General features: G+C 36.8%; 3 protein-coding genes across 4 annotated transcripts in view; 1 reads left to right on the top strand and 2 right to left on the bottom strand.

The window, feature by feature from the left end:
• The window catches only part of rrm1 (ribonucleotide reductase M1 polypeptide), an 8,318-nt gene extending 6,481 nt beyond the window's left edge, over positions 1 to 1,837 (top strand). The window contains exons 16-19 of the mRNA XM_079848085.1: positions 346 to 481; positions 566 to 661; positions 740 to 928; positions 1,009 to 1,837. Coding sequence (XP_079704211.1) covers positions 346 to 481; positions 566 to 661; positions 740 to 928; positions 1,009 to 1,206 — 619 coding nt within the window. The 3' untranslated portion in view covers positions 1,207 to 1,837. The remainder of the gene's footprint in view (positions 1 to 345; positions 482 to 565; positions 662 to 739; positions 929 to 1,008) is intronic.
• trpc2b (transient receptor potential cation channel subfamily C member 2b) lies at positions 1,763 to 16,226 on the bottom strand (the record flags this gene model as incomplete). The annotated part of the gene is made up of 13 exons (XM_079847348.1): positions 1,763 to 3,587; positions 5,416 to 5,536; positions 5,635 to 5,710; positions 6,394 to 6,521; positions 6,606 to 6,798; positions 7,029 to 7,121; positions 7,222 to 7,384; positions 7,463 to 7,663; positions 9,057 to 9,231; positions 10,439 to 10,603; positions 10,695 to 10,904; positions 14,594 to 15,286; positions 16,212 to 16,226. 13 exons carry the CDS (start codon positions 16,224 to 16,226, stop codon positions 2,743 to 2,745), a joined length of 3,078 nt encoding a protein of 1,025 aa, XP_079703474.1. The 3' UTR covers positions 1,763 to 2,742.
• Positions 15,261 to 21,966, bottom strand: xndc1 (xrcc1 N-terminal domain containing 1). Of its 2 annotated transcripts, XR_013818917.1 has the most exons (10): positions 21,880 to 21,964; positions 21,400 to 21,541; positions 21,156 to 21,311; positions 20,586 to 20,758; positions 20,393 to 20,475; positions 20,131 to 20,297; positions 19,969 to 20,035; positions 18,056 to 18,231; positions 17,659 to 17,957; positions 15,261 to 15,286 (listed from the first exon to the last, which is right to left on the bottom strand). XR_013818917.1 is itself a non-coding variant. In XM_079848086.1 (9 exons), exons 1-9 carry the CDS (start codon positions 21,937 to 21,939, stop codon positions 17,719 to 17,721), a joined length of 1,263 nt encoding a protein of 420 aa, XP_079704212.1. In that variant the 5' UTR covers positions 21,940 to 21,966; the 3' UTR covers positions 16,782 to 17,718. The 2 variants fall into 2 exon arrangements, 1 of the variants encoding a protein (XP_079704212.1); XM_079848086.1 differs by lacking the exon at positions 15,261 to 15,286 and having other exon boundaries at positions 16,782 to 17,957; positions 21,880 to 21,966.

Genomic DNA, 21,966 nt, shown 5'->3' with positions numbered 1-21,966 from the left:
TGCCACTATACTGCGGAGATAGCGAGTCAGCATCGTCAATGTTTATAATTAATAAATACTTCAAATATCTCCTTGCTATTTTTCCACGACATATTCATAATAATCATTGCTGCTGGTGCTTTGTGGGCAAGATTTATGTGGAATAGGCTATATTACACCTATATATTAAACGCTCATTTTGTTTTAGTATTCTCAATATTTAATGAATTAAATGAATATAAATGTGTGATTAGTCGACTAATGGCTTGCATGAATGACTAGTCGACTAGAAAAATCTTAGTCGGGGGCAGCCCTAATATTTATAAATCTAGATATGCGCATATTTATTATTGTTTTTCTCCCTAGGCATGGTGTGCGTAACAGTCTGCTGCTGGCTCCCATGCCCACTGCTTCCACAGCTCAGATCCTGGGCAACAATGAGTCAATCGAGCCCTACACCAGCAACATCTACACACGCAGAGTTCTGTCTGGAGAGTTTCAGGTGGGCTTGACGTTACAGTGACCGTTTGCAAGATAAACTGATGTCTTTGTACATCATTAACTAGTGGGTTTCGTTTACCTCTAGATCGTGAACCCACATCTTCTCAAAGACCTCACAGAAAGAGGACTCTGGAACGAGGAAATGAAAAACCAGCTAATTTCTCAGAACGGATCCATCCAGGTTAGTTGGCATTTCCAATTCAGATTACTTTTTTGTTTTTCGCTTTGTCTCACTTTCTAAATGTCCTCCTTTTTGCAGAGCATTCCCACAATACCAGATGACCTGAAGGAGCTGTATAAGACGGTGTGGGAGATCTCTCAAAAGACTATCTTAAAGATGGCTGCAGATCGAGGAGCCTTCATCGACCAGAGCCAGTCCCTCAACATTCACATTGCTGAACCCAACTATGGCAAACTGACCAGCATGCACTTCTACGGCTGGAAGCAGGTAAACTAGATACTTCATGAGCCTTGGAAGTTTAGGAATTAGAGTTGATAGATAAATAGTATGTCTACTTCTCTCCACAGGGTCTTAAAACTGGAATGTACTACCTGAGAACTAAACCAGCTGCCAACCCCATCCAGTTCACTCTGAACAAAGAGAAACTGAAGGAGACGCAGAAAAGTACGAGCAGTGAGGAGGAAGCCAGAGAAAGAGAACGCAACATAGCCGCTATGGTGTGCTCGCTGGAGAACCGGGATGAGTGTGTGATGTGCGGTTCATAAACTGAACTCCTGCTGTCAGCGAGGATCATTAGCATAGTTAACAATTTGCCTCTTGTACAGTATTAAACCTTTTATAATGGGCATAGAGAATAAATATGAATAATAATATTATACTTTTCCATCTGTGTACAATAACAATAAAGATTTTTTGGTAAGATCAAACTTTGTTCAGATTTATGAAAAGAGGTTTTGATAAAATAAAATGCTGAAAAAGTTGATTTTGTTGGCTGATGTAGTTCCACCAGCATTACCCTTAGTGAAGTAACTGGTCATATATTCGTATGGTTATGGGAACAGGTGTGACGTTCCAGTAGAGGTGCTTGGGGAGGGTCTGAGGCTGCAGGTGACTGGGTAATGAATAGTCATGGAGGCCTCATGGGAGAAGCAGCTGTGTCACAAACAGCAGGTGTTGAACAAGCTGCAACATGTGCATGAGGTCTCTGGGGTTAGAAATGTGTTCTTGTGCACCTCTCGAACCATGGCTGCATGTACGTATTCAGGGTTTTGAGATTCATTTACGTAAATTTATATTAAAGCAATTACTGTACTTCAAGGGAGATAGAACACTGCACATTTATTGTTTATTTTAATGACAGAAATAAAATATTTTAATTTCAAAGACCAAGAAGCCAGAATGCCTCTCAGAGTACATTATATATACAGTATATATATCCAGTGGCCCCAAAAAAATATTTGTCACTTAGAGAACATTACTGTTTAAAAGTTTGAGGTCATTGTGAGTTTTGAAAGAAGTCTCTTATGCTCACCAAGATTGCATTTATTTAAAAAAATAAAATGTATAAAATACATTAAAAACAGTAATACTACAATTTAAAAGAATGGTTTTCTATTTCAATATATTTTAAAATGTCATTTATTATTGTGCTGGCAATTACTCCAGTCTTCAGTGTCACATGATCCTTCAGAAATCATTCTAATATGCTAACATTTCTTATGATCAGTGATGAAAACAGTTGTGCTGCTTAATATTTTTGTGGAAACTTTGATACTTTTTCCAGAATTCTTTGATGGACAGAAAGTTGTAATATATTTATGTAAAATTATGTTTGTGTAACGTTGCAATTGATTTTACTATCACTTTTGATCAATTTAATGCATCATTGCTGACTAAATGTATACATTTCTTTTAAAAAAAAAAAGCTTACAGACCCCAAACTTTTGAACAGTACTGCAGAACAAGTGAAACAAACTTTAAAATGATAAAAGAATAATAGTTTGTTCTAAATTTAAAGTACTTCCTGGCTGTAAAATGAATATGTTTGTAGATAATGTGATGAACAGACTTCGTTCACTAAAAGTTACTTTTGAGAAAAGCTAAACGCACTAGCATAAATTTTCAAATGTAACCCTAACATTAAGACATTTCCAGTGACAAATGTGTCCAAATACTTTCTGTTGCCACTGTAACAAAGCATTTTATTATCTTAAAAAACTGAAACAATGCTTTCAAACTAGGTTTATGGCTCTCACAAGCTAGTTGTTTTGAACTAATCTCAGAAAAACTGATTGCCGTTATTAAGGGCTACTAGTTGAGGGTTCAAATTCTTGAGAACCAAAACCAGTGTCTTGGGAGTCGTCGCTGCCGGTTGGAGATGAAGCTTTGTTTCCACTGAAAGTGAAATTCTTCTCTAGCTTTTCCTCAATCCTCTTTGCTAAAAGACTCACTAGGCTTATCTGGCTCAGGCCAAACTTAATGCCCTCACTGACGACTTCAACTACATCCACATTAATATCTTCAGTCGTTCCATTGTTTTCCTCAACCTCTCCATTTTCCTCTGTCTCGGCTTCCTTTAGATCTGATCCTCCTGTTGCCTCATCTGTATTCAATTCCTCTATATTATCTTTGGCTTTCTCTGTCATCGCCTCATCTTCTCTTTTTCCACTGGCTTCACTCTCTACGTCTGAATGGGACTCTATATCTATGACTGTCTCACTTGTAGTCTCTGTATCTGTATTCTTCTCAGCACCCTCCTCCTCCATGCTAATCTCAATGACCTCATCAATTCCTGTCTCACTGCTTTGCTCTTCATTTGACTTCCCGTCTGCCTCTGTGTCAGTGGTCGGTGACTCCTGCACGTCTCCAGTCTCTTCACGCTTCTCTTCTACAGTCTCCGCTTGTTCTTCATGGTGTAATGGTGCATAGTGTTCCTCGTGTATAGGAGCAGTCTTTCTCTCGTCGTTGTTGAAGTCCTTGAAGTTGTTTTTGGCTCCGATGATGTACTTCCCCAGGAAAGAAGAGCCTCCTGATGGGTCCGCTTTGGAGCTGTCCGAGTAGTCAAACATGTCCGTGTGAATCTGTTTCATTTCTGAGTGTAGCTGGCTGATCACTTTACTCAGCTCTGTGATCCTGTTCCCAACATCTACAAGAAAGACATTCCAGATCATTTCAGCATTTTCAATGCACGGCCTCAGCAAACTTCCAAAGATTTAACTTAAAATAAAACAAAAACCACATTAAAAACTTTCAGAGAGCAGTTTTATTTCCTGTGTTAATGTGTTTCCTGTTTGAATGTCGGAATTACCATGATTATTAGATTCCAACTTTGTAAATACGTTCACATCTTTGTACAGCTCATATTTACTTTTTGTAAACTGAATTTTTTGAGAGCTTCATACCACCTGACGGCTGCAATATAATGCGTAAATACTAGGCCTGTCAAACGATTAATCGCGATTAATCGCATCCAAAATAAAAGTTTGTGTTTATATAATATATGTGTGTGTACGGTGTATAATTATTTTCTATATATAAATACACACACATGCATGTATATATTTAAGAAATATTTGCATGTATATACTGTGTATATATATTTATATTATATATAATTTATATTATATATAAATATTTTATATATAAATAACAAATTTTTCTTAAATATATATGCATGTGTGTGTATTTATATATAGAAAACAATTATACTCCATACACACATATATTATGTAAACACAAACTTTTATTTTGGATGCGATTAATCGCGATTAATCGTTTGACAGCCCTAGTAAATACTCAAAATAGTGTCCGTTTCACTTGTAAAACACCTGTAATTATCTCCTAATATTTCTGATTAATAACTATTATTGACTATTCTTAAAGGGATACTTCACCCATTAGCATTAAGCTTTGTATCAGTAGAAACCCGGTAGTATTTTCGAATGACCGTGCTTCCCTCCCTCATGTCCCTCTGAGACGAAAGATTTCTGTATTGTGTGTCTGGAAAGAAAACTCAGATGACGCAAAAATCATAATTTTGCGTCATCGGAGGCTTTTTTTGGCCAGAGGCTCGAGTCTACAGCCAGTAGTAGGAGCTTGTTCCGCATGTTTTCAACCCGCCCATAGGGGGTGGGATCTCACGATAAAACAGCGTCTTTTCAGTTTCGAGTCAACTAGTAGCCTAGTTGTATCATTTCTTCCGATACTGCCCTCTGTAACTGGTAGGCGTGGCTTGGGAGTGGCCTCATAGGGCAGCGAAGCAAGTGCATTCTGGGAGTTGTTGTCTTTTATCCACATGAGCCAAAAATACATTTTCTGGCTTTTCTCAGTCTAGAAGGCACCAACTTCTAAAATAATTTCACATTTCTACTACATAAATGACCCAATTTAAATACACATTCATCTTTCCAGCGGTGAAATATCCCTTTAATGTCTTAGTAATGCAAAATGAATATATAAATAAACAAAAGACATACAATGCAGTTTAACGTAGCTAGCACAGAGTAACTATAATAACTTAATGCATAAAGTCCTGTTCACGTTTTTTGTAGTTTACACGGAGACGATAACAGTATCATTTTCAGGAACTTGCACTTTTAAACCCATTTTCGAAAAGTTTGCATTTTCAGGCCTCCAAAATGCTGTTGTCGTGTAAATGAACGGCCAAAACACATAAAATGTTTTCCATTTTTAGTTGAAAATGGTCTTGTGTAAACGGCCCCTTAGTCAGTTGTAGTTGGTACTGGGGGGTACCAACTACAAGAGAGCAATTGATTGGATCAAAAAACTGCATGGCCCTGCGGTCAAGATGAATTATCAATATATGGAGAAGTTGGTACATTAAAAATGTGTGCTAAAAGTACATTTTACAAGTACACTAACAAAGAGACAACTAACAGACTAAACTAATCCGATCCAGTGGATGGGGTCTATAACAAAACATGATGAACAGATTTAAAATAACCTTGTCTTACCTTTTCGTTTGGCTTCTTCAAACTCTCTCCTGGCAGATTCGATATAGCGCTGAACCAGAGCACGAATGACCTGCTGTCTGTAGGGAATCCGGTTCTCCCCTGAGCCCGCGTCAGGGGGCATCTTCAGTGTTGCATTTCAAACAAAGCAAATGGAAGCTTGGGTTTTATTCAACATGCTGCACAGTAATGTATTTTCTAATCTTGAAAGAAAAAGAGTACCATAGACGTGAGTGGAGGGTAGTCTTGAGTAGAGTTACAGTTGAAGCAGCAGCAGCAGATCCGTCTGAAAATTCCTCTTAAATATAAAGGGAAAAAAAACTAGGATTAAAATGAATATTTTCCCACTTAAAAAGTGCCACTTGAAAATAAAATAATGGAATAAATTATCAGTTTATTAATTTATCATTTAAAAAATGCAAACACATCTATCACTTGACTAATAAATAGTGGCATTTAAAAAGCCATTTATATAATGAATGGTTTAAAAGTTAAATGTAACAATTAATTAATCACTTTTTTTTCAAATATGACATACTGTAAATAGCTATGTTTAAATAACGTATTTTAAATGTAGTTATATATAATAATAAATAATACATTAATAAACCCCTTTTCAAATGAACAAATAGCTGTTGATTTAATTGTTGTATTTTACATGTAGTTAAATATAATAATAATAAATAGTACATTAATAAATCACTTTTTAAAATGATGAATAAATAGAAATATTTCAAAGTTTATTTAATGCATTTTATAATGTTTTTTTTTAAGTGAAACTAAAAAAATAATACATTAAATCCTTTTAGATGCAACTTTTAAATTTAAGTTTAAAAAAAATTGTTTTGTCCTTGTGCTGATTCTTTTATTTTATTGTGGAATATAAGTTTTTTAATTTAATATAAAATCTTTAATATACATTTTATAAGTGGAACTCCTAGTCCTTAATAATGGACTCAATCAAATAAGAAAATGAGCAACCTTAAAAGATAGAAAGCGGCCTTTGGAGAGGGGATGATGTTGAAGGGGACAGGCATAGTCAGTCCTTCTCTGAAGTAAGTCAGGTAGAGCTTTGAACGGGCAAATTTCCACTCTACATCAGCATCATCCTACAGGGATGAACAGTTTAAGTCAAACACCAAGCCTGAATTTTTACCGTACACGTTACATCAGGGTCAGTTCCTCCAGTTTACCTCAATTTTCTGAAAAGAGTTGGTGATCATGGCAATGAGCATGTTTAGAAGGACAATGACAATGATCAGGGTGTAGATGCCATAAAGGATTCTGCCAACAAACTCAGCCAAAACAAACTCAGGCATGTCCACGTAGGTCTGGTCGGCCATACCAAACATTGTCCAGAAGAGGAAGCTGAAGGTTTCATTTAATCTGTGAATGAAAATAGATGTGGCGTCGTTCCATTTTGAAGATTATCTCAAAATTCAGCTCATTGATTGGATTTCTGCAGCTGCTCAGAACTTGAAGCTAATGTTCATGCAAGGCTCTTTCAAAGATATAAACAAGCATTCCTCTAGTAAAGTTAATAGTTAATAGAACAATAGAATATTAACTTATTAGCAAAATGTTCTAAGAACATATTTGTGTTAGCTGGGAAATACCTTCCAAGATTAGGGGAGATGATAAATGGGACATAGACATTGTTGATGCCACACAGGAAGGCGGTTCCAATGATCACCAAAATGAACATAAATCTGGAGAGAAAAAGAAGCATCTTGAACAAAGAGCACCAGAATGTGCTTCTCAAGATACTATTATTCTTTATCATGACAAGGTCTTGTCGCAGCTGAATACCTCATCATGTCGTCAATCATCTTTCCAATGGAGATCTGCAGGGTACCTAGAGACTCGTGTGCTGGCAGGATGTAGGCCAAGCGTGTGAAACTCAGCATGCTGGTCACTGCAAACAGCACCTCAGCGATGAACTGGGGATCCTCCTGATGCCACTCATCACGCACTGTAAAGCCACAAATACGTTACTGCAGTAGGCCAGTCAGATGCCATATTGTAGGCTTAATAAAGTATTTTCTCTCACAAGTGTTGTTGAAGTAGACACACTCATCCTGGTTGTCGGGTAACTGGCAGAGGAAGTGGACCTTGAGCATGATGACCACTCTCAGGGCGAATGAAGCCAGGTACATGCTGAGAACCATCACATCCAGACAGTTCCACCAGTCCAGGAAGTAAGACCTCAAACCCTCGATCCAAACCTCCTTACACTCGAACCAGAAAAAACCTGTTTTAAATGATTAATGATTACTAAATTGCTGTTTTATAATGTTTCACGTGTAATGCTCAATAATGACCCTGCAGCAATATAAATGCAGAACTATATTTACAAGTGAGTGTACACATCTTAATCAAAATGGTTTTCAAATATACAGTATATCAAAAAGAAAAATATTATTTTGGGGGGGAAGTCACACCACATGACATTTTACAACCTGAACTAACCTTGACTTAAAGGGATAGTCCAGCCAAAAATGAAAATTCTGCCATTAATTACTCACCCTCATGTCGTTCCAAACCTGTAAGACTTTCGTTCAACATAAATGAAGATATTTTTATGAAATCTGAGAGATTTCTGTCCCTCCATTGACAGTCTATGCAACTATCACTTTCACACTTCAAAAGGTTCATAAAGAGATCGTAAAGAAAATTTGAAAGATAAACCACTTGATTAGTTTTAAGATATCTAGGCTGTCAATGGAGGGACAGAAAGCTCTCAGATTTCATTAAAAATATCTTCATTTGTGTTTCGAAGATGAACGAAAGTCTTACATGTTTGGAACGGCATGAGGGCGAGTAATTAATGACAGAATTTACATTTTTGGGTGAACTAACCCTTTAAAAAGATTTATTGATCTTGTCAATAATCATTTTCTTTTATGTTTCTTTTCCTGCATGTTTCTGCATGATGGGTGGACCATATGACTTTGATTTGGAGGACACAGTTTAACAAATATTAATAACCAGCTTTATTCAAAGAAATACAAAAACTTTTTTTTCCTTAGAAATACAGTAAAAATAAAATATCATGCCTAATACTTCTAATAGTTTCATTTTTTTAAAATTACGCTTTTTTCATTATGATATCAAAACAGTTGTATCACTCTTACATTTTTTTACTTTATGCAAATGTTTGTGTTTTTTGGACAGTCTGGTATACTTATGAATGTTAGTGTATACTCATAGTTTTTATGCTATTCAGGAATATGTATTTTTTTTATTTTAAAAAAAGTAACATTTTGAGTTAACTTTAATGGATGTAATGTGGTTAAAAAAAAATAAAAAAATAGAATCAGTTGTGCTACTGTCTGTCTCTGTATTTTTTCTAAGAAATCTTCTACTATAATGTGTGCGAGCTCTTCTCCTTGTTGAACTTTGAGCTTACACACCAAAGTAATTTTTCGGCTGGTTTCGCTGTTGTTGAATACAGAAATTTCAACTATGAGCATATGCTTCTCATCATTGTATGTATACATTGCATTTTATTGTATTTTTTAATACATTTCGAATAATTTTTTTGTAAACATTTCATGTGCAATGCTCAAAAATGAAGTTAAATTAAGAAATTCCAATCAATTTCTCATATCCATTTTTCGAGAAGTGTGTTTCCTGGGACCTACCAACCACCCAGACCATGTGGAAAGAGCTGTGCAGGATGGTGTGCTGACGAGAGGCAAAGCTGTCCCGATACACCTCCATGGCAATGGATTCCCCCAGTAGCGTGATCAGGAACCACATATATGAAGCCGAATGGAGGAGGAATTTAATCACAGGGATCTTTATAGTCTTCCCCATCTGAGAAGACAAACATTAGACCACAACATGGTTTACATTTTAGTCGAAAAAGCCTGTTAAAATAGTCCTGTGATGGACTAGCCATCTGTCCATGGTGTTTCCGGAGACGCTGGGATAGAATCCAGCATCCTAGTGACCCTGTAGGACAAGCGTTTTGGAGAATGGATGGATGGATAGATGAAAGTCTCTTCACTATATTGCATCTACTCAATAAAACTAGGTAACAATTTCTCAGTTTGTTTGGATAGATTTGATCCCATTTGTTGAGTAACAACTACCTAAATCTAACAGCTATGACACACTAAAAGAAATTAGGTTAAGTCTACCTAACATTTGTCAATACATAACACAATTAATTACTTATAACTTTTGGTTGTTATTTTACATTTAAAATAGCCTTTGTTGCTAGCGCAACAAACATTTGCAATAAACAAGAACTACAGCTATTACTCATTGTGTGGATCAATGTGTACGCTATTAATTCCTGTAGCCACTGACAACCTAACCACACAATCTACTCTTCAGTACAAAGCTAACCACAAAAACCAACATAAAAGAAACTATTTTAAGTGTCACTGGACATTAAATACTAACAGGTCTTTCACTACTCAAAAACTCATAAAAAAACACTTAAGTTGTGTCCCAAATGACGCACTATACACTTTCCACGTATACACTATGCACTTATACACTATGTACTTATATGCACTATGTACTCAATCATGTAGTGTATTAATTCTATAAGGTTATTTTGTCATTCAACATTAGCATTAAGTGTCTAACGTTACACACTCCATTTTTTCGGTTAATTAAGTGCATTATCTGGGTATTTAAAGTGCACTTTTCCTTTTCGGAAGTTTCCGAGTGAACACACTCCTTGCACTATTTATACAAAAAAAACGGCATAGAATGCTGCATAAGTACGTGAATTGGGTTGCACCTTTATTTTCAACATTTACTCTCTGATCCAGCCATTTTCAAAACATGCTGGAAGCAAAAAATCCACTGCCCAGTTTCAGTTAATGCTACAAAAAAGATTTAGGTAGTCCGAACTCAAAAAATTCAGTAAACTTCAATTTTACATATTTAAGTAGATTTGACACAAATACATTTAGTGGAAACAAAATGCTTTAACTGATTTTAGATATGTAAATTTAACAAGCAGCAAAAATAATATTTTATTAGAATATTTCAATATTTGGCAAACCTTTGACTTTGGTGCGATCCAGTAGATTAGGCAAAGGATAGGCATGGTCAGGAAGATACCCAAAGACACCAGAAGCTTCCATGCTGTTCTGCTGCCCCTCCAACCTGAAAGGTTCCCACACCAGATGGAGGAGAGCACCTGCTGGCAGATGGGGTGGGCTACAAACTGCAGAACAAACAAGAAGCCAATGGTTAGCCAAATACATGGATAAATATCAATGCGTTTTTTTCTTGCTCAGAGGTGTTAGAGCTCCTACTTGTTTTTGATTGTAGTTGACGGCAAGCCTCAAGCGAGCAAGGTTTGGAATGCCCTCCTCAAAGGCCTGCTGGTCCAGCTCGTCCTCGCTGTCCTCATCCTGATTCCCACAGCTGTTCAGGACGGTGGTGACCTCGCTTTGGTTCCGGCACATTCCAAGCAGCTCCACTGTAAATTCCTGGCACACCTGCTCGAGGCTAAGATACTGAGGCTGAATGAAGCAAAGGAGACAGTGGTTGTGAAAAATATGCCATTGTACAAATACAAGAGTGACCACTATAAAGAAAATGAAAATATTTCAAGACACAGATTCTAATTTCTTAGAAATGTATTCTTTGTATTCATATTGGGTTCATATTCTTCTTCTTTTCCTTTATTTATATAGCACAAGTAAACACAACAGAAGTTGACCACTGTGCTTCACATAACATATATCCAAGAAGATTGAAGAATAAAAATATTATTCAGACTGCAGAGAAAAAAAACATAGATAAATTTAAATTTAGAGAAATGCACGCTCCAAAAGATACACCTTTAATTTGAGTTTAAACTCATATAAAGAGGATAGCGATCTCAAGGAGACAGGGAGGCTATTCCACAGCCTAGGACCAACAACAGCGAAAGCACGGTCCCCTCTTGACTTTAAGCGTGAGCGTGGCTGGGACAGATTATAATTACTCGTGGACCTTAGACACCTCCCAGGGACATTAACATTTACAAGTTCAGACAAGTATGAAGGTGCAAGACCGTTTAAAGATTTAAAAACAAACATCAGTATTTTCATGTGAACTCTGTAATGCACCGGCAGCCAGTTAAGAGACATTAAAATCGGAGTGATATGTTCATGTCCCAGTCAGGAATCTGGCAGCTGCATTTTGGACCATTTGAAGCCTTGTAATTGAAAACTGGGGTAGTTCTACATACAAGGAATTACAATAATCCAGACGCGATAGAACGAAAGCATGTATAACTTTTTCAAGCTCTATCGGTGATAGGAAATGCTTTACTCTAGATAATAGCTTCAAGTGAAAGAAACTTGATTTAACCACTGTGTTTATGTGTTTCTCTAGCTTTAAGGAGGAATCCAAAACCACTCCCAGACTCCTGACCGTAGGTTTAATATCACAGTACAGGTCTGCAGTAGGGGTGGGCGATATAGCCTCAAAATTATATCACGATATTTCAAGAATATTTGCGATAATGATATTTATGACGATATAAAAAAAAAAAATTTAGACAATTTTTTTTATTACATTTATCTCACCTAAATGTTTGCTCACTCATTGTGTTTTTACAATTGGGTAATTTTGTATTTCAGAGTTTACACAACACAAGGAAGCTTGATTTCAATCTTTGAATTAAATTGAAAAAAGTAGCAAAACATATACAAAATAATAAAGATACAAATAAAGAGAAACGTTTTTGGGTAGGTCTAACACTATTCAGAAATACTACAGAAACTGAATAAGGTAATCAAATGTAAAATAACACTAGTCCTGACTAAATAAAATTAAAGGCTATTAATTCTGATTCCTTACAATGAAAGCTATCTTTTGTTGTTTTGACGACAACATTAATGACAGACACATATGGCTGCTGTCACTTTAGAGCTAGTGCCCGGATCCATTACTGTTATACTGTCTGTCACACTGTCACGCACGTTTTATGGTTATTTCAGACATAACCGACTGTTTACGAATATACTAACCATGACCGGAATTTTTACACAATTTTGCGTGTTTTTTCCCCCGTTAAAGCAATATAATCGGCGAAATAGAACTTTTGTTACTCGCGAGCTGTTTGTGAGGCGGCTTTACTGTATGTATGCACGCAGAGTAAACATCTCTCAGAGAGCGCGCGAGAGTACTGAATAGTTTAAAATCGCAAATGTTTAAACTGATAAGACTTAAAAAGAAGTGAAAATGATAAACTTTAGTTACGATGCAAGTGACAAAAGACAATTCCGTCATGTCCTGACTGCTAAACACAAGAGTGTGGTATCGACGCTTGACTTGTGCAACCCATTTTGAGAGCGAGAGAGAGAGAGAAGACGCGGCACCGCTGAAAACTCACGCGGTTGGTAAAATCAATATTTGCGGGGGAATTTCCCGCATTATAAGTGGTAGACCTGCGGGAATTATTAAAATACTATTGAAGTAGCTCCTTTTTAGGTACTAAATCGTCATTGGAGGCTGACTTGCTGCTCTCGCGCTCAGACAGGTTATTGTGCGTGCTAAGGAACGTAATGCGCCATACGTCATTGCGTCGCTATATCAGTGATATCGCGATATGACACTTTTTTATCACGTAAAAATTTATACCGGTATTATCGTGGACGGTATGATATGGCACACCCCTAGTCTGCAGTATTAAAAGTATTTTTTCCATCTCCTAAAGAGGGGCCAAACACAATAGCCTCTGTTTTACTTGCGTTTAAATGTAAAAAATTTAAGGACATCCAGGATTTTATGTCATTTAGGCATTTAGGGTTTCAAGGCCCTTTGTGTCAATGCGCTTAAAAGGCTAGATTTGAGTATCATCTGCATATAAGTGGAAAGACACTCCGTGTTTCCTAAAAATTGATCCCAACGGCAGCATATACAATGAAAACAAAGTAGGAACCAGAATGGAGCCTTGTGGTACGCCATAGGTAAGAGGGGCTACGGACGAAACAGAATCTCCAATACCAACTGAAAAGGTTCTGTTTGTAAGATAGGACTTAAATCAGCTAAGAGCATTTCAAGGCGTGACAGTAAAATTCTGTGGTCAACAGTGTCAAATGCTGCCCTCAGATCCAAGAGAATTAAAATGACGGAGTCCCCAGAATCAAGAGACAACAAAATATCATTTAAAACTCTCAATAAAGCAGATTCAGTACTGTGATTAGTCCTAAAACCAGACTGAAATTTCTCTATGATACTATTCTCACCAAGGAAGCTCTGTAGTTGCAATAACACAGTGTTCTCAAGGATCTTAGATATAAAAGATAAATTTGAGATAGGTCTAAAATTTGACAAATCAGTGATGTCCGCGTTTGGCTTTTTTAATATGGGTTTCACCAAGGCATGTTTGCAAAGAGCAGGGACAAAACCTGAGAGAAGGCATCTGTTTATAATAGACAAAATCCAATGCCCCACATTATAAAAAATCTGTTTGAAGAACCATGTAGGAACAGTATCAAGAGATGAGACAGTATAGGCTTCAACTTAGCGACTATATCTGTTAGACCAGCCATGGTAATTGGATCAAAAGAGTTTAAAAACCTGATGGCCGAGGGAATGTCTACAGGGTCAGTAGTCGAAGGCACTATGGACTGTCTAATTGTTGCCAATTTCTCAACAAAAAAATTGCGAAAATTCTCACATGTAGAAGCAGATTCAGTATGGTTTTGAAAAACATTTATATCATTTTCAAGAGCAAGTTAAAAAGTAATAACTTTAAGAATGTCATTACAAGCCTGCATTTATTTGATTAAAAAAAATTCAGAAAAGAACAGTAATATTGTGAAATATTATTACAATTTAAAATAATGGTTTTCTATTTGAATATACTTTAAAATATATAAATATAAAGAGGCTTCTTTCTTCATTATATCAGGGCAGTTGTATCACCCTAACATTTTTAGACTTTATTCTACTTAAAAAAATATCAAAATCAGTTTTAATACAGACAATTAAAGCATACACATATGCTGATCATCAAAGTCTTTTTTTTTTTAATGTATATTTGAATAAATTAATGGAAATGAGAGTCACATTATTGATCAGATTATGGAATGTTTCATATAATATATTCTAATTTCAATTTGTAAATATTATCCATGTAGGATTTATCAACTTCTACTACAATGAAAGATATCTAAAAACCTCTTGGAAAAACACGAGCCCTGCTTTACTCAACCTTAAACTCAGGTTCCTTCATAGACAGCTTGCGGAGATCCCGGCTGAGTCGGAAGGCGCTGAGCATGGCATCTTCAGAGGTGATGGACAGGTAAGCACGGCTGGCAATACCTCGGTAGGTGTTGATACGGGACAACGAGAACTTGAGCAAATCGTATTGCCGTCCATTACTGCACTCCAGACATGCGCATGAGATTTTATGAGGCCAAGGAATTTCGTGACCTTTCTGATTGAGCATTGCTACAATTTCATACAGATCCTTCTGACAGGCCAGAGTCAATGGTGTCACTCCAGGGGCAAACTGGGAATCATCAATGGAGTGGTCAAAAATGGCCATGGCGAAAGAACGCACATCCATCTTGTTTCCCTTCTCTAGATCCAGCCGGTCCAGGAGGCGCTTGACCACACGAGGTTGGTTGGTGTCCACGGCCACCAGAAGAGCTTCGTGAATCTGCCGGAAGTCAAACTTGATCCCTTGGAGAAGGGTGTCCATGGTGTCCTCATTGCCCAGTCGGATGGACAAGTTCAGCGCTTCTCTCCATAGCCTGTCCTCGGAGTCGTCCAGCTGACGGATGATGCCGTCACCCGTCTTCAGCAGCGAAGACACCATGTTTATGTTCCTGTCTCGGATGGCGCCGAGGAGCTCTGGAGGGAAGCGAAACTTCTTGTTCACAATCTCGCGCCATTGTTCTGGCTATTCAAAGGGGAGATAAAAAAACATTTTAATACATGGCAACGCTCAAACTGAAATACAAGATTCTGTTTCACGGAGGTCTAGACGTCTGTCTGTTCTTCTACTATTTCACTGCTTCAAACACTGTCAGTTTAATTTTCGAAAAACTAAAGCATTACTATGCAATGTCACATTAAATGCTCATTTAAAAAAAATAAGATAAAGTGTGGTACAAATGTCCAAGAGTCCATACTGAAAATGTGGGATTCAACCTCAAGTTTTAGGACTTTAGGATAGTAGTTCTCTTCTCAAAAAGGGAGCTGAGACTGACCGAGGGGCCACAAGATGGCTTCAAATTATTTAAAACAAGACAAAACAAGCTTTAAAATAAGACAAAATAGATAAAAAATACACAAATCAAGATGCTAGCTGACATTTCTTATTTTAATTTGCTAATTTATTATTAATTTAATCAAAATTATTCTCATAATCTTGAAAATTTGAATATAGAATGGAATTTTAAAAGTGATTTCTGGACCTGGAAAAGTCTAGAAACCGATGATTAGAGAAGTCACGCATATTTACTGGCAATAAAAAGTGTTAACCCTGAAAATATTCAGTTGTTGTAACATCTAGAATTTAATTATAGGGACATTATTATGCTGATAATAGAATTTGCAATAGAATGGGATAATTTTAATAAATTATAAAAATGTATTTTTCCAATGTATATAGATATAGACAAACTCATTCAAACTGCTGTATATATTTTGTATACCGTATATATAATTTTGCATGTCAGGAAAATTGGTGTAAATAAAATGAGCAGATAGTCACATAACCTAAACTTCTATATAACAGATACAATTTCCAAAGACTTTGACACATGCTTAACGAATAAACTCACAAAATAATTTCTCACAATGAACAATTTTTTATTTCTTACCGTGAGGTTTTCCATCTTCAGACACACCTGGGAAATAAATATTACAGTGGGCTTGTATCAATGGATGTGTCACATATCCATCGTATATCAATAAAACAAACAAAGCAGCTTTAAAAGCCAGTTAGTAACGCCGTTTTATGAGGCTCTAATTCTGATCTGAAGAGAGTGATTAAGTTCACTGGTTTGCCACCACTGAGGAGTCAACACACGGCTGAATGATTTCATTGTCAACGAACCAAATAACAGGTATAATTCCCCGAAGGACACGGCCAATTAAAAATGCAACTGTAACACTATGTTGCATCCCATTAGAGCTCACTAAGGACTTCTAAATTTCCACTCCCCCATCAGTGCACTTCCTCCTTTCAACACCTCTGGAAACATCAGGGCTCAACAATAAGGATGGCCCCATGACACAGGGTCAGTGTGAGAGCGTCTCAGGACAGCTATTTGAAAATTAATTAGAGAAATTATTGTAATATAAATCTTTAAAGTAGATTTTCACACAAACAATCTGTATTGTAAAAAAAGTGCTATATAAATAAAGGTTACTTGACTTGACATACACTACCGTTTAAAAGTCTTTTTTTAATAAATACACATTATATTGATCAAAAGTGACAGTAAAGGCATTAATAATGTTACAATTTCTTATTTCAAATAAACACTTCTTTTGAACTTTCCATTCATCAAAAAATCTTGGAAAAAAGTATTTTGGTTTCCACAAAAATATTAGGCAACACAACAGGTTTCAAGCTTGATAATAATAAGAAATGTTTCTTGATCAGCAAATCAGCATATTAGAGTGATTTCTGGAGGATCATGTGACTCTGAAGACTGACGTAATGATGATGAAAATTCTGGTTTGCATCACAGGAATAAATTACAGAGTTGAAAATATATTAATGTAGAAAACTGTTATTTTAAATTCTAATAATATTTCATGATATTCCTTCTATTTTTTACTGTATTTTGATCAAATAAATGGAATCTTGATGAGCATAAGACACTTTATTAAAAACAATAAAACATCTAACCGACCAACAATTTTTAACAGTAGTGTATAAATATTTATATATCAGTTTTAATCCAAAAAGATATATTTATTTTGTTGTTGAAAAAGTGAGAAAAATGACAGGGCAAATCGTAAAAAAATCTAAACTTTCTAAATGACATATTTCACGATTATGAGAATATATTGATAATTAAAATGAGTGAATGGCAGATATGACAACAAACATATTTACAGTCCAAACATGTTTGCCAGTCAAACATCTCATACATTAAAATGTCCCCATGGCACACAGTATAAACATAATGACCATTGTTATAATTGTCTCCATAAAAACAATAAAAATACAGTCTTTTTAGGGAGGCATGCGTATTCTCCAAAAGCCAGTAGGACACACGATGTTTACTGGCAAGGCCAGAGAAAGCAAGGGAATACCTGATTTCTATTTGCATGTTGCTATTTTGAAAAGGCTTCCGAGACCACAATGCACTTCTCTCAGTTCAGCCACACAGAATCCCCACAGGTGCTGGCGTGCTGCTGGATACGGTCTGAGGGGAATCGGATGGAGCAAAGAGGACATGGAACCATATGCTCATCTGTGCCAGAGCCAAAAACAGAAGAGCTGCTGTGCTGTGAGATCATGACCTCTGTTCCTCTGACTTCTATGAGCTCCGCTCGATCACAATCCAGGCAGGTGGAAGCATGGAAAGGCAGATAATTGGGACTGAAGGATTCTACATGGACAAAAAGCAAAAGAAAGAAAGAAGAAGAGCTTGTGAGTAAATGATGAGCCAAAATGTCTGCCAAATGTGCATGTACACAATCACATTACCTCCACAAAGAGGACATCTGGTCTCCGGAGAGCTCTGGTGGGCAGATTCCTGTGTGTCCTGTGGGCTCTGACTGTGTCTGCTGACACTTTTGGGTGGGCTTGTTGAGGTGGGTTCATGTGCGGATGCTGCAGGTCTGGGTCTCTTCAGTGGAGTGCCACTGTTTATGAGGCTCTGCCTGAATGACCACCATTAAATACAGAATACACAGTATGGGTCTATACAAATTATAAATAGAATGGAGAATATATATATGAAGATTATACAACAGGGTTCAGAGTCTAGAACCACTAGTGAAAAGTGTATTTTGCATTTTTCTCATTTTATAACCCCCTGTGTTGAAAATCAAGTTTTTAAAGTTGTTTATATGTAAATGTGGTGTTTTTAATATGCTTTAAGACAAACCGTGTGCAAATTCATAAGTCAACACCATTGAGTATTTTATCTTTAAAACTGCAGTGAACCAAAAACTCAAAAAAAAGTCTCAAAAACACGATTTGAAATCACTGGTGTTTCTGACGTCACAAACTACCTTGTAGCCAATCACGTCACGAGGGCGCGGGCTTTAGCATATCATTAACTGCGGCGCCCTGAAGCATTGAAGTCTCAAGAGAAGCCAGGTTTTCCCGGTATATTTGTTTTTATAATTATGTATATGATGTATATTACGATGTTAAGATGAACTATATGCCTTTCAAGTTGTTCAAAGCGTTTAAGGATACTGATTTTTAGAAGGCAACTGTCTGACATGGTTTGTGTAACATTAGCAACACATTATTAGCTGTTTGATAACATAGTCAAGCAAAAGGCTAATCATATTAATTACCACTTTGTGTCCGACGTAGAGAGCGATACATAAAACGCATTACGATTCTGATACATCGACTTGTAGACGACTCTGTATGAGTGAGTGGAGGCGGGGCTCATTTGCATATTCATGATTCCACGTATACTAAATGAAGCAAGGGTATAGACTTGCATTCAAGCTACATTAAGGCACGAATAAAAAAAAATTCACAAGAGAAAATATTTAAATATACCATTTTGGTGATCAAAGACGACTTTTCAGGGATGACTGATTGACTAGATGGGGACTTTAAGAAATTTTCCTTGCAAATTACATAATCAGCATAACAATGAGTGAAAAAAATCTTCATTTAAGAATGCCTTAATATTTGGTATGTCTTTTGTTTTAATGACAGAAGCACTAGAGATGCATAACCTCTATAAACCTGATGATCATGTTCTCCTTCATGATTTGAGATTTTCCCAAGAGCATCTTGTGCTTCAGTGGAAGAACTGTTTTCTATTTTAACATATTTTAAAATGTAATTTATTCCTGTGATGCAAAGCTGAATTTTCAGCATCATTACTCCAGTATTCAGTGTCACATGATCCTTCAGAAATCATTCTAATATGATGATTTGCTGCTCAAGAAACATTTCTTATTATTAACAATGTTGAAAACTGTTGTGCTGCTTAATATTTTTGTGGAAACCCTCATACATGTTTTTCCGGATACTTTGTTGAATACAAAGTTGAAAACAACAGCATTTATTTGGAATTGAAATCGTTTGTAACATTATTAATGTGACATTAAAAGTCTTTTATGTCGTCGGCGCCGATAGCCTCGTGGGCAAGTCCGCCGACATATAGCGCCGTTGTGCTTCGGGCGACCTGAGTTCGAGTCCTGGCTTGTGGACCTTTCCTGATTCTATCCCCCCTCTCTCTCCCACCTCACTTCCTGTCTAGCTACTGTCCTATCCTAATTAAAATATATATATATTTTGATCATTTTTAATGCACCCTTGCTGAATAAAAGTATACATTTATTAAAAACAAAAATGAAAAAATGCAAAAGACCACAATTTGTTTGTCCTTCATATTTGACCAGTACTTTTTTCTCAATTCATACCGTGCCTTAGACTTCCTCCTTTGCTCTTGAGGGCTTCTCGTTTGGTCAGTGGAAGTCCTAAATTCACCTGATTGTAGCCGTATAGACAGAAACAACATTTACTTGATCCACTGAAAGCATTCTTTATTTTTGCTTTGTCTGAGAGGAGGCCAAATAACTTGCCTGGTGGGGTTTTCGTATTATCGCCTCGCTGAGGTGTTGTGCTGGATGTGGTACTGCATGGGGATGTTGACAAAGAGCGTCTGTTAGAGTGGGCGGCTATGACCATGCGCTCTGCCCGACTCAAACTCCCAGCATTCCTTTGGCTTTGGGCATCTGAGGAGTCATTCCTGTAAGAGAGAGTACAGAGTGCCTTCTGACTACCATGTAACTACAAATCTAGTTTTGAAATGAAGTGTAAGTATCAGACATTTAATTCACACACCCTGTGATTCGCCCAAAAAACGTGTTTTGGATAGCTGGGCTGGATAGCCACTCCATCACGGATGTCATTTTTTCTGGCGTGCGCTGTGAAACGCAATTAAACCCAGTTGTAATGGCTGCTATGACACTGGATATATAAGAAAATGCAAATTTGTTTAAACACAAGGTGATAAAACGTTCATGAATCCTCTCACCATATTTTCTTCAGCAATATCTTCATGCTGCACTGAGGGACCTTCAGCCTCATCTTCCATGGTGCGAATGCGCAGAAAGGACAGACCAAACTGCAAACGTTTGTTGAAAGGTTGAGTGCAGGAGACTCGCAGTCTGTCCCAGCTCTCCTTTGCAGCCTGAGGGAGAAAATCAGCTGGACATGGAGACATTTAAGACATTATCTTAATCTTTCAGTGTCAATGAACATAGTTGAGTCTTGTGCACTTGCATACAGATCACAAATTGAACCCTCTGGTGGTCTTCTTCAGTCAATTTAGACCAAACAACTTTATGTTTTGAATTTTTTACTTAATAGAAATGGAATGAAACTTGGTGACTTTTGTGGTGCTTGCTATATGAACACAAAAGAAAATTGTGGACATGTTTAAAATGATTTCATGAAGGACCATGAAATCAAAATTCATCCTTTTTTTTAACATATATTTCATTATAAAATGCTGCGCTTATTGTCTTTGTTCTGTTTCGACCACCAAGGATTACAAGTGTGACCCCTAAGTGAGAAATACCAGGGAAATTTGTAGTCATTTTACCTTTTTTAAACATGCGCACATTTTGGCGGCCAATGCCCTGTTTCGAGTCCGCTGGACTCATGAGGGTTGCAGTGGGTAGCAGGGTGACATAGGGATGGTCTAATGACCAGGAGGAGCGGCCAACATCAAACTGAATGAACGCAGAGCCACAGTTGCCTTTACAAACAAACAGAAAGACCATGAATATTAATTTCAAGAACACATATCAGATTATAGAGGAAGATTTTTCTGTTAACAAACACACCAACATCAATGAATCCTATAGCAGAGGCTCGCTCCATCTGTAATTCCACCCTCAGCACTCCACTGCGGTCCTGGACGCTGCACAACCAGGGCCTGCTGCTGTCACTGCCATCACACAGATTATCCACTCCATTCTTACTATCCTGCAATCCAGTCATGTAAGAGAGAACCTTATTACTTAAATAACTTGCATTACTCATTATTACATACATAACAATTAATTAATAACACGCAATAGCATGCTTATAAGCATTATATAAAGTACATTCAAAGAGTAGAAATTAAATAACTTTGATTCATATGTATTTTTTAATCTCTGTATTTTCACTGGACAGTTTATATAAAATTATTTGAATCTGTATGAACTCTTCCTCATTACGTGATATTGTTCATGACAGTTATTATAAAATCCTAGACAGTATTACAAGTACTTATTAATTGCTGTCTCGCCGTATACATGAAAGTTCGACCAGATATTTACCTGTGATGTAAAAGAGACGATATGTTTTATTTTGATGGGAGCCATCGCAAAAACAAGCATTCAACGTAACACAGCGTACGTCATCAC

This window comes from Squalius cephalus (genome assembly GCF_949319135.1).
Source record: "Squalius cephalus genome assembly, chromosome: 17".
NCBI lineage: Eukaryota > Metazoa > Chordata > Actinopteri > Cypriniformes > Leuciscidae > Squalius > Squalius cephalus.
The sequence above is the reverse complement of the archived record's forward strand: the minus strand, read 5'-3'. Positions and strand labels throughout refer to the sequence as shown.